A 17,061-nucleotide genomic window follows, 5' to 3' on the forward strand; every position below is an offset into this window, starting at 1 on the left:
AGGTTGGAGCAGCGTCACTGACAACAGGCCAAATTCCACTTTAGGATTGCCAAAAAACACTTTCCATGATAAAGCAAATCCTTCTTTTGCCCCCCCCCCCTTCTCAAAACAGACTCAACATTCCAAAGGCAGATGATCTTCCTGATTGCCTGTCATTTTGTCACTTTGTACAGGAGGAGGATCTCTGACATTCCCTTTGGCCATCCCAGCTCTTTCTGTCATCTCACAGACAACTGCCAACTTGGTTTTTATTGTTGCTAGGCAGAGGTTAACTGGTGACAGGCTGAGTGTCTGGAAAGAGAAATCCTGGGTACCTGTCTTCACCTCTGAAATAATACATATAATTGTGTACTTGTTCTGGCATTGAACTGTAATTAAACCAAAAATCAAACCCCTCTGTCTGTTCCAGCTCTGGCTGCAGTTACACACCCTGGTCCCTGCTTAGTTGAGAGGGTCAGAGAACTTTCAGGTTAAAACAGAAAACTCAAATTACCCCATCGTTAAATAAGGGCAATTTAGGATGACAGTTTCTGACTTGTCTTCAGAAAGTCTATACACACCCCGATTTCCATAAGCTTGCAAAAAAAATTAGACTCGTGAAGCAACTATAAGATGAACAAAAAGCCAAGAGATCCAGCACTGGTCTGCTGGAGAAATATTTCTCCAGTTCTGAAAAGTCTTGGCCTAGCAAATCTGCAACCAGAAAATAGGCTGGACAAGATTAGGGCTCAAATTGATCACCAGCAGCCAGAGAAATACTCTCAGAGGACACAAGTCAGTCGAGCAAGTTGCAGAATTTTACATGCATGTAATTCTTGCCTATTATACAAATAAAAAAGGGGGGGAAACAGCTTCAAAGCTGTTCTTCAAAGCAGTTTGCACAAAAAAAATAAAACCCACAATACTGGGGCATAAATCACAGTACTGCATCCAAGCCATGTGAACTAGTCTGCCTCTACCCAGCATTTTTGAGGGCACAGCAGAGCAGGGAATTGCAGGAATAGCACAGCAAGGGCTCTAGAAAACATTGTCTCTCAGGAAATACTCAGAATTTTAACCAGAGAAGGAGCAAGGACTGAAACAAGAACAATAACAGACTTTAGGTATGTAAGAGGCTGTTGCATGGAAGGAAAATAAAATAACCTGTTCTCTGTGGCCTTAGGGACACTGTAATGGGCAGCAAAACAGACAGATGTGGTAGGAGACTTGCTGCCAGTAAGGGCAGGGAAGCACTAAAACACACAGTGAAGCCTTCTGCCCTCCAGCCCTTTCAGGCAATCAGGCAAACACTGACAGAGCTGTAACTGGGGCAGGGGAACAGACCTGATCATCTCCTTCATCCTTGCCAGCCCTATTACTCTAAAAAAGTAAACTTTCGGGCTGCCAAGGAGTTTGGGTGTTTACCTTTTGCTGGAGTCCTTTCAGAGACCAAATGCTGTTTACACCGTGGTTTCCTTCAGTTATTTCCCTCCTTCCCAATCACGTTCCATAAGCACAGCTCTCAGAAATGTCAAACCTCCTCAGCAACACCCTGCTGCATTTCTTTCTTATTCCTAAGAATAACAGTCCCAGTGACACATTACCCCTTGCAACAATGAGGCTTTTCCAAATGGAAATCAGTCTCCCTTCACCCACAGATGACTAATCATTCTGTCTCACCCAAACCAAGGGGAGGGTAAATGGTTCTGAGAGCCAACCAGCAGATTGGTTCACTTCCATGAACTAAGCTGCCTTTAAAACAGCAAGGGATTATTTACCACTTCCCATTATGAACATGTGACTGTATTTAACCCCTATGCTCAGCAAAGGGACCATTTTGCACTAACAGTGATTAATCAGGGTTTAGTCTCAGCTAAAACCAGGTCAGTTAAGTATTAAAAACTCTAAGTTTCTATAAGCTTTGCTCTTTTTGAATAGACTGAGTATCTTAGTTGCACGTTAACATTTTTTTTTAATGCAAAGCATGTTTTAATATAAACATCCCAATTGTAGAAAGTTTTGTAACAGTAAAAACAGATATATATGCTCAGATTTATTTAACAAGACTGCAAAGCCCAAACACTGAGGCCAGGCTTGAAAACAGCATCTCTTGTCATACAATCAAAATATTGTACACACACAACACAGCTCGATGCTTCTCAAGTTCACCAGCATAACACCCAGTTTGTCAAACCTTCAGCATTAGAATTTTTTTTCAAGCTACAAATGAGAAACACAAATTTCATCCATAATGACAAGTGCTTCCTTCCTACAGACATCTCGCCGGGGGGCAAAAATGCCAAATGTTTTTGGAGAGTGACATGAGAGTGCAAGACAACCCTTTGTAAAATATAGATATAAATCACAATTTAAACTGTGGCCAGGACTTCCAGCAATTAAGCACATTTCTACAGATACCTCCCCTCAAACATTCCGACTCGACTGTTCAGTACCAGATGAACAGCGCCTCACCACTTTATTTCCAAGTATTCCAAGACTGGAAACTCTTTAAAATCATCCTGTATTTTCTTTATCAAGCCACTATAATTTAAAGATACAGCTACAAGTCCTCTTAGATAAAAGGAACGAGAGATGATTGCTTCAAGAGCAGGCCTTCATCGCACGTATTTCAGCACACCACCTCGGAGCAGTCAGCAGACAGACTGTAAAAGCCACGTTTTTCAGAAAGACAGGATGGTCTTGTGAATTATTTCGATGCACTCTCTGATTTCATCCTCCTTAATCACCAGTGGTGGTGCCAGACGGATGATGTCCCCGTGAGTGGGCTTGGCCAGGAGTCCGTTATCGCGGAGCCGCAAACACACCTTCCAGGCATCGTAGTCTGCAAGGACAGGAAAGAGAACAGGACACTGAGGGCATTTACACCACAGCAGAAGAAGTGTCACAACTGCAGCACGGGGTGTGTGGGGCCAGACTCTGTGTTTGCCACCCAGCAGCGAGATGGAGTGTGTTCACAGATGGAGTCACTCCGAGCAGCTCCCCGGAATCTGCACTGAGCAGAACTGCTGCAAAGTTCTGGGATTTGTCTCACAGGTTTGCCTCCAGCACACAGAGTTCTGGCCCCTTCACAGCTCAGTGCTTGTCTAGATAAAGTGCTTGTCCCCTTTAAAAAAGGGGAGCCATGAAAAGGGGAGGTAAAGGAACATCTGAACAGGACTTTAGACAAAGTTAGATTTGTGCAACCTGGATTTCAGTGCGCCATGTGCATGTCTTAGAAAATTACACCACCTCCCTACAGCACTTTATCCCTTGATAAAGAGCCTTGATATCCAGTTTTCTGATATAATTCGAGGTGTTAATCCCTAGAAACATACTCTCAGTCATTAACTTTTTTCTTCCCTGAACCCTCCTGTATTCATTGTACTCTTCTAACCATCCTGAAAACAACCAACCTCGGCCAATCCTTCCATAATCTGGCAAAAAATAGTGTTCCAAATGTGGCCAGTTTTCTTCCAATGAGGAGACAAAAGGGTATTTGTTGAGAGGCAGATTCACCATCAGGTTTGAACATTATCAAATCATAAAGGAATTCAAACAATTTTTAAAAAATTGTTCAGCCTTAATTAAAACCACTTATTTTCAACAGCACACACTTGAATAAATTTTCGGTAGGTACCACAGTACTATAGCCAAGATCTGAACACAAACGTGATGCCTACATACCATCTCCCACCTACAATTTAAGCTGAAAAGTACTTTTTCATGCTGTGATGGTGCAGTTGACTGCATTTCCTCACCTTTGGTTTCCCGGATTACAATTGCATTTAGCAGCCCCCTTCCTCTCACAGCAGTTACAATGTTGGACGGCGTCTTCATGAGCTCATTTCTTAGGAGGTTACCCATTATTTCTGCATTTTTTGCCAAGTTTTCATCTTCAATTACCTAAAGGGAAGTCAGATCTAGTCAGCTGAAGGGCACCACATTTGTTTTATGTACCATGCTGGAAGGGCAAATGACATTATATTTTATGTACCATGCTGGAAGGGTAAATGACATTACAGCTACTGAGATACAAAAGCTGTTGCAGCCAGAGTGTCACTGCAAAGGTTGCATATCCCAGTAGACTGGTAGCAAGCCTTTACTCATTTTTACAAGAAACAATAATATTTTTGAAATTTTGTTCAAAACTGACATTTGCAGTTATTTACAAGTCAACAGTGAAGCTCTAAAGATTCTTAATCTCTCCAGATCTGATGAGGCTTGCTGAGTGACCTGCATCCCATATAGTCAATTAGGCAGTCACAAAATAATTAAACCACACACTCTGGACAAGACATTTTAGCTTCTGTTTGAGCTCCAGTAGCACACACATTTTATCAGGCTCACAGAGCAGCAGCCTCTGCTGGTATATCCAATATAATCCAATTTCAAAGTGTCTTCATGAAATTAGTGAAGCTATTTGACCAAATTTACATAAGTGCCTTGAAACTCCCTCTGCATAAATTTTATTTTGACATTTAAGACATTAAGACCATAAGAACACAGGAATTAGGACACACTTCCAACAAAAACTTTTGAATTTGTTTTGTGATCTGTGCAGATAACCACTGCCAATTTTCCATTCGTACTTAAAGCTGGATTGATACTCCCAGCATAAGAAATAATATCATTTATTTAAGCAAAGATCCTGTCAGTGTGACACACTTTTTTCTTTGGATTCCAAAGCTTTATCAGGACACACAAACCTCCAGTGCTGCCATTGCCACACGGCAAGCCAATGGATTTCCTCCATATGTAGATCCATGTTCACCAGGCTTAATGGTCAGCATGATTTCATCATCACACAGTACAGCTGAGACCTAAAATGGGGAGGTCAGCAAATTCACTAACAGACATATTTAAAACAGTAAACTTTAATATCTCTGAAGCAAACTTTTCCTCAGGGCTCAGGAAATTTTTAGCCCATGGTAATAAATTACATTTACATTCCCAGCTCTGTACACAGCAGAGAAGATCTGGCAATCCCCTAATTAATCCCTTAAATATACTTAGATATAGTGGTAACATGTAACTCCCAACTACAGCAGAGAGGCATTTCTCCAAACTGAATATTATTTCAAGACCTTAAGCTTCAACACTTGGTTTAACAACTCAGAAATACCTTTAATCAGCCAAAATAGTTCAAGGCATGTTGTAATTTCCAGCCTAATCAGCAGGAATTTAAGTCACTCCAAGAGGATAAAATCAGTCATGCAGACATGCCAAACACATGAAATCATGCCAGTTGTTCCAAAACAGCTCCATAATGTGTGTTTTAACACATATTAGTATTTTATTCTCTACAGAATCCATCTAGAAACTTATCACAGTCTTGTTGTGATTAACTTACTCTCCAGAGAGAGTAAAAAAGACTAACCAGAAATTCCATAATGAAAAGCTGACTACTAGACACTTATTTTCCTGACAGAAAAACAGCCATTAGGTATTCCACTGTTTTATTATGTATCTCTCACAGGTTGGGCAGTCTGGTCATACATCATAGCTAATCTTGTAAGCAACAAATTCCAAGCACAACAAATATCGGAGTTATTGTTCTTCCAACTGGTAGATTTTCAATGTTAATTACTAAAAAAATAATTATTCAAGAAATGTTTGAATAATTTGATATTATTTCAGATTATTGGTATTTCTTTGCTACTCACAGGATATAAGCCACCAGAAAGGGCCTTTCCAAGAAGAACTATATCAGGTCTCACATTTTCGTGGTCAACAGCCAGCATTTTCCCTGTTCTGGCTAAACCAGTCTGTATTTCATCAGCAATAAACAGAACCTTCAGAGAGACAAAAAGAACAGAGATCAGACAACGAGTTTCACTCCCATCCCTAACTCAATTCAAACAATACAGCTCTCTTTTTTTGAGGTATCACAACAATAATAAAGACAACTTTATTAATAATATGTCAATACCTTCCTCTGAAGGTATAGAAAGAATTATGATTAGCACTTGCAAATTAAGACTGAATTCTGTTGGAATAGAGACACTTGATTTTTAAATCAGAGATCACTGATAACCATTTTCTTCAGTGTTTCACTCTGTGACCCACTGCTGTCACAAATTCTTGGCACTTATGTACTCCACCAACAAGGGCCCCTAATAGCCATGGTAATTATTAATTACTGCAGTAATTTGCTTTGGTCCCAAGAAACTTAGAATGTGAGAAAGAAATTAAAAGCTAAATTAATTTAAAATAAATGCAGTTCAAGAACATTCATCAGTAACTTAAACCAGTGACAGGGGTAAAAAATAGTGAAAAATGTGCATTGCTAAGAAGTACTTTCTGGTAAGGTATTAGCAGGAAACACAAGAAGTATCCCTGCCCTATTCCACTGAAATAAAATGAGATTATTAAATCATATATGAAGTCCTGCACCTAGTATATAATGATGATCTTACAAAATACAGCATTAAACATAGTAATGTTTAAACCACACTATTACAGTGAATTCCTTACATTGTGTTTTGTGCAGAGGTCCCTCACTCCTGTGAGATAACCCTTGTCAGGAACAACCACACCTGCTTCCCCTTGAATTGGTTCAACCATGAAAGCTGCCACGTTGGGATCTTGAAGGGCCCGCTGTAAAAATGGACATATGGGTGGGAAAGACAAAAAGAAAAAGCCTTTACTCAGGTCAAATTTAGAAAATACATGTAGCAGAACCTAATCCTAGCCCCAGTGTTTTTCCTCAAGGCACGATAATGGCATTTATGTCAAGCAGTTATCCCTGAGTGCCATTTCAGTTCCAACACAATGTCACTATTTGCCTTGTAAAATGAGCTGCTGTGCTCGCTTGGGAAGGTACAAACCTTAAAAATTGCAGACTCAGATAAGCAGATTATCAGATCAGTCCATAAATTACCTCAGAAATACCCTCAGTTTTGCATGACCCCATACAAGACAAACAATTGCTCAACTCTCCCCTCAAACAAAAAAGAACGGAGCCTCTCCAGAACAATTTTGCCTTACAGCAAAGTCCACAGGTACATTCTTGCACTATCAAGTTCAAAAAGGTTTAGAAGTCCACGAGACACAAGAGATGTGATGATTCCCAGCATGAATTTCCTACAGCTTTTCTCAGTATGGCCCCATAAACAGAATGGATTCAGCTCTAATGAAGCCATTAAATACTTACAGGCCTTTCACAATGGGCACCCTGATGTAGGTTCAAACCTGAGCAAGCTTTTCCACACTGCAGCTAAAACACTGAGAGACCTTTGTTCTCATCCTAACCAAACTCTAAGGAGACAATCAACTCTGTCCTACAATCCCTCCAATCTCCACAGCCCACCCCCTTGTACAAAGCAGAACCAACAAAACTTTTTTGCTCACGGAGATGATGTACCCAGGTAATGGATTGGAAAAAGACCATCTTTAAGATCCCTTCCAATCCAAAACATTCTGTGATTCTGTGACAAAAGTGGCAATGCCAACATTCCAAGCCCTTCAGGACTACCTGTATTTGGCTGGAACCCTCTTGCCTCCCAGGTCCCAGTTCCAGCTGCCACCAAGCCCAATATACCCTTTAATATATAAACCCACATTATGAAGGTGGAAAATTTCAGACAAATCAAGGTCAACCTTCTCCAACAGCTTGACAGGACAAAACTCAGGAAACCCAGGGAAATGCAGAATCCCTGGCATTTCAGTAGCTTAAGTGAAACACCAGCCCAAGCACAGTTTTGAGGATGCTGTGAAATGGAAATACTTATTTTCAACTGTGTGAATTCCAGTCATACAAGCACAGAATGGTTTGGGTGGGAAGGGTCTTTAAAGCCCATATAGTTCCAACTTCCCAGACATGGGCAGGGACCTTCCACTAGCCCTGGTTGCTCCAAGCCCTGTCCAACCTGGCCTTGGACACTTCCAGGGGTGGGGCAGCCACAGCTCTGGGCAACCTGTGCCAGGGCCTCCCCACCCTCACAGCCAAGAATTCCTTTCCAATATCCAATCTAAACCTACTCTCTTTCAGTTATCTAGTCATTGAAGAATGCACAGCATTTCTGAGAAAAGTAGCTAAAGGTATTAGTTTCAGAAATCAAGTCCTGACTTTTGGAATGTAAGCTATGGATGGATCTGAATTCCATTATGGTTTATCTGTTGGTCTTCATTTGTACCTTGAACATCTTAGTGAGATGTGAGAGGAAACAGATCATGTGGTTTTTCTTTTACATCCTAAAGCAAAACTGAAAATCAAAACCAAAGCAGAATTTACACACATTTCCTCTGCACATCAATAACATATATATTTATTAAATAAATCTGGGCACACGTATCTTAGTGTCAAAGGGATAAGCTTCTGATTTGCTTTATTATTTACCAAACAGACATTGTAAAATGATGAAATTGTCAAATACCTCAAGAGCTGGGAGGTCATTGTATGGGATCACTTCAAAACCTGGCATGAAGGGCCCAAATCCATCATAGCTGGATGGGTCAGTAGAGCTGGAGATGGCAGACATTGTTCTGCCCCAGAAGTTGCCAGCTGAAAAAAAAAGAGAGGGGGATTGTTACAAAACTGACCAAGAGCCAGAACAGTTTAAAGGACATCATACTTTCCATTTGTTACTGCATTTTAAGTTATCTAACATCAGCATATTGTCATCCTTCTTCTAATTGTTAGCATTTGGTATTGATGTCATAAATATACTGTGTTGCTATACCAAAAGAACATATCAAAAAACAAAATAAAATTATACTCTAAGACCTGGTAAGTTTATTCAAAATAATTTCCTTAAATTTTGTTAGTAGTCTGAAAAATTGAAAATAAGTCAGATAACATCTTTTTAAGGAAGATGTTCAGCTTTTATGTAAATATTACTTATTAAATAATGGGGGGGAAAATGAACACTATCCCTAATTTAAGTCCTAAAAATAAAGCTGCCATTAAGCCTAAATCAGAAAATACACTCTGTGCATTTCAAAGGCCCAGAAAACCCCACTTACATATGTAAAAATATTGTGATGTTGCACTATTCTATTTAGAAACATCAGTTAAAATGTTCAGGAACCAACTGTCACTAAGTCAGTAATATCTTCATTTTAATAGTTCAGTGAAATCAACAGACTCTCAGATAATTAATAAGGTGTTTAATAAGACTAAGGAAGATTAAGGGTTCAATATCTTCACAGCATAATGAGCTTTCTCCTCCCCAAACAACTCCTTTGTGTAAGTGTGATCCTGGGGCAGAGGATGATTCCACTCTGCAGGGAACCCCATAAACAACACTACACTGAGCACCACACCCTGTCCCCCAGCACAACAACCCCTGCTTGTCACCCCAAGGTTATGTGAGAGCAATTCCCTGTAACCCCAAAGCCCAGGAAGCAGAGCAGTGGATCTGCTGAAGGCAGCCTGTCTCCACCTGGATGCTCCAGTGCCTCACTATCCAGCACAGAATCCATGCTGAGTTCTCTAAACTGATGTTTCCCCTTAGCAAACCAAGAGAGTTCTTTTTTCCTGCCAAAATGGAGGGAATATCCACTTTATCAAGATGAGAAGCACTTACTATAAGTAAATTGTCTGAAGAGCAAAACAAAATATATGCAGAAGAAAAGGAAGGAGAAGTACCTTTGTTCAGAGAATTCCCAGAAGAAATTTGAAAAAAATCTCTATTCAATCCCAGAAAACATAATGCAATATTCAACTATGAATTGTAACTTACAAATGCTGTCTAATGGCACTTATGGTTCAGGTACTATATGTACCAGAAGTTAAAACTAGTATTTGTAGCTGTAGCAATCTCAGGGAAGAAGGTCAATATTTAAGTAGTAAGCTTTATTCTGAAAGGTTTAATAAAATACAGAATCATTGAACAACATTAGCACTGAACGAAAATACTTTATCTATAACCAAAGAGCACTAAATATCAGATTTTTTTATTATATGTGGGGTTTTTTCCATTTTTTTATTTAGCTAAGCACAGCAGTCTCCTCAGGGGCAAGTAACTTCTCCCTGTTATGGAGCCAAGCAGAGCAGGCAGGTAAAGGGAGGAACTATTTCAACAGGGAATCAGGGCCCAATATTTACCTCAGCAATACTACTTTTACTTTCATTATATGATCAAGAATCTAATATGGATTTACTGAGTTAATGTAAATCTCTGGAAGACTTCAAGGATGCAAAGAAAACCACTGGTAAGTGAAGCCTAAGAGGGAAGCAGGTTTAACCCTAATGTGCAACCTATGAGAGGCATGGCAGCAATTTGAGGAGTGATTTCACAAAAAAAAGTTATACAAAAGACAAGCAGTTAAGAATAAAAAGATACTAAGCTTCAAGTGGTTAAAAGAGCATGGAGGACTGGGTGTACTTTCCCTGTGACTTCAGGCTGCCTCTCAACAATCCAGTGTCCAGAGCTCTCTTCCTCCTCAATGCCTCAACTCATAACACAGAGTTTTAAGGAAGTTGATCAGCTCTGAACACTTTACATACCTGCAAAAATAATTTTAGCTTTGTATTTTGGGACTCCTTTCACAGTGTATGCCCATTTCCGAGCCAGTTTACAGGCAGTTTCTCCAGCTTCCACTCCTGAAACACAAAGCAGCATCATGATCACTCCTGCACATGAGAGAGGCCATCAGTGCAGTACCAAATGTTACACAGCTGCTGAATCTCACAGACAAGAAATAAAAGGGAAATAAAATCATTTCTTCACCTGTGTTCATTGGAAGAACTTTGTTGTAATTGAACATTTTGGTGACGAGCTCCTCATATTCACCAAGTACATCGTTGTAGAATGCCCTGGATGTCAGGGTTAGTTTTTCAGACTGAGCTTTCAGAGCATCCACGATTTTTGGGTGACAGTGACCTTGATTAACTGCACTGTAAGCACTCAGAAAGTCAAAATACTTTCTACCTTCAACATCCCACACATAAACACCTGGGAAAACAAACATATGGTCAATACACAGAATAAAAGATGACATGAGATAATACTAAATGGTGTAAACTAAGGGTTACAACACAACCTGGCCAATTTAAATGGTATTCTCTCTATCCCTGAGGGCATTCCTGAAAGGGTCTCCAGAAAATAATCAGCTGACAAGGAGATCACGAGCAACAAAACTAATACAGTATAAATAAGGAAACAAAAAAAAAAAGCATTTCCAATATAAAGCTGCCATTCCATGGAGTTAGTAATATCAGGCTATTACCTCCCCTCCAAGTTTCTGTTTTAGGTACTAAAGGGTAGATAGAGAAGAAAACTTCTGTAAGAGAATTAACTGGAATCAACAGAACCCAAATAATCTCAAAACTCAAGAAGCTGAAGGCTCTGAGCTGTCAAAATGTGCCCTGAAAAAGAGAAACTATTGGATCACTACGCTGAGAGCATTTTAACATAAACTCACAGGACAAAAAAAGCCCCTTAAACATAATTAAAGACCAGAGTAAATTTAAATTAAGCAATAATACAGGAACAGTACACAAGGACTTAAATATTAACAGTACACCTCCGAAAACAAGGCAAAAGAAGAAACAAAGTTGCTTGACAATTTTCCTGCTGAATTATTCTGGAGATTATCGGAACTTTGACCTTTATTTAGATAAAATATTTTAGAGACATCACCATTTTAACAGATGGCTTTATGCATAATGATCCAGCTCTCAATCCCACCCTAAAAAATGTACCCAACAAAGGTTCAGAAACTGATCCCATCCCACCTGCACAGACACATCTCCTCCACAACACTCAGGGAAACCTAAATAAAATACCTTTCCCTCTTTCCAGAGCAACAGGCAGCGGGTGATAGTTGTGGGCACCATATTTAGCCTCACGTTCATAGATGGACTCAGAGGAGACGGGCCTTTGAACAGTTTTTTTGGGAGCAACTGAGGCAGCAGAACTCAGTGATGCGTGGAGACCTCGAGAGAGAACAGCAACGCTCTGGGGGTGGCTCAGCTTGGAAAACATGTTGGACCTCAGGTATTCTGATATAGATCTGAGGGGGCAAAATAAAGACAGTTAATAATTAGCACTAACGACACTTTGGATGTGACTTGAAGGGGTTTTACTGCCAGGATTACGGGTTTCCCAACTCTTTTGCAACTCAAGCAAGAAATGTGAAGTATAAATTAACGTGGGATTAAGTTCAAGCTAGTATTTTCTTTCTATTTTAATGTACACTCACAGAAACAGAAAGAAAACTAAGCTGTGTGACTCACCGAGTCTATGAACTAGTTACACCATTTCTCCTGTAAGAGCTCTTTTTTCACTGTGCCTTAAATTCTGGTTTACTAATATAAACTACAAGAAGAAAGTAAAGTTCATCAAACTTCTTTTTCTACTGAAATGCCTTTTTTCTGCCAAAGACTACTGTAAGTCCAACCTTGTCACAAAATCAGAAAGTAAATAATATAATACGGGGAAGAAGCACCGGACACAAATCACCTTTAGCTGATAATATCAACAAATTTGATAAAGGATTGATTAGTTTTAACTGGGATCAGCTTTAAGAAGCAAAATTTGTAACTTTTTACAGAAACTGCACTCTGGATTTTAAAATGTTGCATTCTGGATTTTAAAATGCTGCCTACCATATAAAGCACTCACTGTCAATACTTTTTTAAGACCATCATTCTGTTGAGCCTGGAGAAGAGAAGGCTTTGGGGTCTTAGAACCCTTTCCAGTGCCTACAGGGGCTCCAAGAGAGTTGGAAAGGGACCTTGGACAAAGGCCTGGAGTGACAGGACAAGGGGGAATGGACTTAAGCTAAAGGAGGGTCTGTTCAGATGAGATACTGGGAAGAAATTCTTTATTATGAGGGTGGTGAGGCCCTGGCACAGGTTGCTCAGAGAAGCTGTGGCTGCTCCATCCCTGGAAGTGTCCAAGGCCAGGCTGGATGGGGCTTGGAGCCACCTGGGATGGTGGAAGGTGTCTCTGCCCATGGGAGGGAGGTTGGAACAAGATGAGCTTTGAGGTCCCTTCCAACCCAAACCATTCTGGGATTCTGTGATCAAAAAACAGATGGAAAGTAATCATATGTCAGATATTAATGATTATTAGAGCACTCTCTATTTTCTTAGTAAACTCAGCAATTTTCCCTGAACATACAACCTTGTACTGTTACCATCTATGATAATCTGAGGGTTTCATGAGACAAATGCACTTGGATTTCTTCCCTGTGCCTGCACCTCAGACAACACAAAGATACGTCCCAGAGAAGGGGAAGTGAGTTGGCACTTTTAAAGCTGTCCAAACAAGCTCTCCTCACAGCAGGGAACAGCAGAGAGCCACCAAGAGCTCTCAAAGCTCAAGTTTCTAGTCTTGCAGAACATCACACTTATAAGCTGCCAAATGGTTTAAGCCCCAAAGGAGGATCACAGATTATAATAAGTACTCTGAGTATGAAATGCAGCCTCCTCTGTATCACACTCCACAGCAAAGTGAAGAGCTGAGCAGCCCTGACACTGCTGCAGCACCCAACCAAAGCAGATCATAAAACCTAACCAAAATATAGGTGTTAAATGCCAACAAGAGAATGCAAGGATGGTTTACACAAGGGTGCTGTTATTTCAGGCTCCTTGCAGAGACAGAAGTGTTAAGTCATGGATTTATCCCTAATTTATTTTGGAAAAGATCAGCACCGTGGATGTGTCCCCTTGAACAGGGAGGCATTTCTTTCAGCAAACTCCTCAGGTATTACTTTGCTGTTCCTCACTTCTTACCAAAGCCAAAAGACTATTTGCTCCACCTACTAAAATCAGCTACCAGGAGTTTAGGAAGAGTCAACAGTCTCCATTCCAGCAGGAGACGAACAGCAGCTGCACAGCTCTGGGCATGTTTCCAGCTGTTAAATATTAGACATTTGTGTTAATACTTCTCAAGATGGTTATTCAAAGATTCTGCAAACAAAAAAGACAAATAATTCTCTGTGCGAGAAAAAATTCTGACCACACAAAATTGCAACCTGCTTAAGTACTAAAATGTAATTGGTCTGTGACAGCCTGGCCCCTGGCACACCTCCATGGCAGAGCAGCTAATCCTGTCACAAGCTTCTATATTTCTGCAGATTTCCCAGACATTCCTGAAATAATGGGTGTAAAAAAACTAAACTCTCATCTGCTCTGTATCAGAGAGGTACCTTTCTGCACGAAGACCTACAGACCCCCAGTTTGAGGTTCTTGTTTTACTTCTTTCAAAGAGGCTGGAAAATAGTAATCAGAATTTTTTAAAAGGGCTTTCCCCTCCATGAAGAGAAATGCCCTGCAAACTGTGCTAGTGAGGCCACACCATTTTATCCAAGGTTTAGGAGATTACATAGAGTAGAGCTGAGTGAAGCTGGGAAATTACAGACGAATCTGAAGTTAAAAGGTGGAGAAAAATCTGGCTTTGATGATACACAAGAGAAGATTAACAGAAATTTCAGGAAAGAGGAGGGGCAAAATAAGGAAAAAAAATAAACAAACCAAATGAAGAAACCCAATCTTGTTACCAACAATGAGGAAGTGAGAAATATGATCGTGCCCTGAAGCAGGCAGTACAGGAATCAGAAGACAGGGAATTACACCAAGTGGAAAAGGTCTTGCATCAGAAAAGAAGAATCACCCAAAGCACAGTTGTGAAAACCTGAACAACTCTGCTCAGCTGTTGAGCAAGAATATCCAGACAGGGGCCAGTGCCTGCGATTTCACAAGTAAATTGAATGGCTGTACGTCCCCAGCCCTGACAGACACTGAAGCACACCCCAAGGTAAATGGCAGGTACTGTCAAATACATAAAAACAGTCAGAGTCATGTTGATACAGCAGAGAGGAATCAGTGCCACACTGCTGCCTTTACCAGCTGAATGAAAGGGGGTGAACATTCCAGGGGACAAGCAGGAGGGACAGCAGCGTGGACATGCCAAGCTACCTTTGCAGACATCAGGAACAGCTCAGGACCTAAACTGGCAGAGAAGAATCCTGAATCACAGAATCAGTTTGGTTGGAAATGACCTCCAAGATCATCAAGTCCAACCTATGACCCAACACCACCTTGTCAACCAGATCAGAACGCTGATTGCCACGTCCAGTCTCTCCTCAAACACCTCCAGGGACGGTGACTCCACCACCTCCCTGGGTAGCCCCTCCCAATGTCTAATTACCCCTTCTGTGAAGAAATTCCTCCTGATGTTCAACCTAAACCTCCCCTGGCACAGCTTGAGGCCGCTTCCTCTCATCCTGCCCCTTGTTCCCTGGGAGCAGAGCCCGACCACCCTCCTGTTAGGGTGCTACAGAGAGCGAGAGGGCCCCCCCTGAGCCTCCTTTTCTCCAGCAAAAAAAAAAAAAAATAATAAAAAGCAACAAACCCAGCAGTGAAACAGGAGATCCCGCTCGCCATCCCCCCGCCAAAGCCAACGCCAAAGACACTGCAGAGGCAAAGCTGCGGCACCGCGGGCCTTACACAGCACAGCGGAGGGACGGGCTGTCACCGCCCCCGCTCCCCGCACAGCGCCCGCGGGGGCCTTGGCGACGGGGCCGGATCACACCCTGCCGGGCCGCGGGAGGCAGGAATATCCCCCGCGGGAGGGCCGGGCGGGCCGTACCTGGAGCTGGAGGTGCTGCCGGAGGTGCTGCCAGTACCGGGGCCCGCGGCGAAAAAGAGGGGGTGGCCCCGGGCCTCTGTCACTTCTCCTCGCCCCGCGCCTGACGTCACCGCCGCTGCTCCCGCCGATTGGCTGCTGCGGATGATTGACAGCCACGGCCCCCGCGTCCGGCCCCGCCCCCCGGCCCTTGTAGGGGGCTCTCCCCGCCCCTCAGAGCGGGGGATCCGCTCTCCTCTGCCGAATTGCTGCCAGGGACTGTCCAAAACACACTCGCCACTGTGGAGAAAATTAACTCTACCTCAGCCAAAACCAGCACAGGAACAGTCCTTGTGGCCACAGAACCCCCACACACCTCGGCGAGGTGAAGCCCCCCAGGCCCTGCCCGAGCGCCCTCGTGTCGCTGTCACCAGCCCTTGGCCCCGTCGGGGAAGGTGCTGCAGGACAGGGCGAGCACTGAGTAAAAACTGAGAGGGACTAGGAAATGGGAACTGTGTGGGATGGTGGTGGTAACTCTGCTGGCAGCTGCAAGTTGCTCCCTTGGGATCAGAGAATCGTAGAATGATGGGGTTGAAAGGGACCTTCAGGACCATCCAGTTCCATGCCCTGCCATGGGCAGGGACACCTTCCTCTATCCCAGGTTGCTCCAAGCCCTGTCCAACCTGGCCTTGGACACTTCCACGGATGGGGCAGCCACAGCTTCTCTGGGCAACCTGTGCCAGGGCCTCACCACCCTCACAAGTAAAGAAATTGCTCCCAATATCTGATCTAAACATACACCCTTTCAGTTTGAAGGTGTTCCCCCTTGTCCTGTCCCTCCAGGCCCTTGTCCAAAGTCTGTCTCCAGCTCTTTTGTAAGGGAAGGGGTTCTAAGTTCTCTCTGTAGCCTTCTCTTGTCCAGGCTGAACAATTCCGATTCTCTCAACCTCTTCTCATAGCAGAGGTGTTCTATCCTCATAATCATCTTTGTAGCCTCCTCTGGACTCACTCCAACAGGTCCATGTCCTTCCTGTGCTGAGGACCCCAGAGCTAGACACAGTGTTCTAGGTGGGGTCTCACAAGAGCAGAGTACAGAAGAACAACAAGAGTATTTCACTTTTTCTCTTACCCACCCCAACAGGAAGGAAAAAAAAACCCAAAACAAAACAAAACAAACCCACCAAGCGAAAAAAACCCCCTCAGTCTTAGCAGTAATGAATTCTGGGTGCCTCTTGCTCTTTGTTCATAGATTGTCCTAACAAATTTATCCGTGTTGGAAAAGAGTTTATTTCTTCCACAAAGAAAACAATATCCTAGTTGACACACGAAATTTGCATATCTTGCCTGCACTAAACAAGCCCTCATTTGAAAATATTCCTGAATCTTGTCATATCTTCTAACCAAATTGCCCAAACCTTGGATGTCAGGGAGCAGCACTGCTTATGCCTTGGGAGAATAATGCCCTCAGAAAAAAATTCCCCAATGTGCAGTCAGCTTGATGCAGCGAGGGCTGGGAGGAGAACAGATAATATTGTGCTCTTTATAAACACACAGAGAGTTAGGC

General features: G+C 42.3%; 1 protein-coding gene across 1 annotated transcript; it reads right to left on the reverse strand.

The window, feature by feature from the left end:
- Positions 1–1,944: 1,944 nt before the first annotated feature.
- OAT (ornithine aminotransferase) lies at positions 1,945–15,626 on the reverse strand. The gene is made up of 10 exons (XM_032694856.1): positions 15,522–15,626; positions 11,711–11,937; positions 10,653–10,877; positions 10,430–10,525; positions 8,355–8,482; positions 6,454–6,576; positions 5,643–5,771; positions 4,686–4,799; positions 3,738–3,882; positions 1,945–2,821 (listed from the first exon to the last, which is right to left on the reverse strand). The coding sequence occupies exons 2-10, from the start codon at positions 11,907–11,909 to the stop codon at positions 2,661–2,663; spliced, it is 1,320 nt and encodes a 439-aa protein (XP_032550747.1). The 5' UTR covers positions 11,910–11,937; positions 15,522–15,626; the 3' UTR covers positions 1,945–2,660.
- Positions 15,627–17,061: the final 1,435 nt, after the last annotated feature.

The sequence above is a fragment of the Chiroxiphia lanceolata genome, chromosome 8, assembly GCF_009829145.1.
Source record: "Chiroxiphia lanceolata isolate bChiLan1 chromosome 8, bChiLan1.pri, whole genome shotgun sequence".
Taxonomy (NCBI): Eukaryota; Metazoa; Chordata; class Aves; order Passeriformes; family Pipridae; genus Chiroxiphia; species Chiroxiphia lanceolata.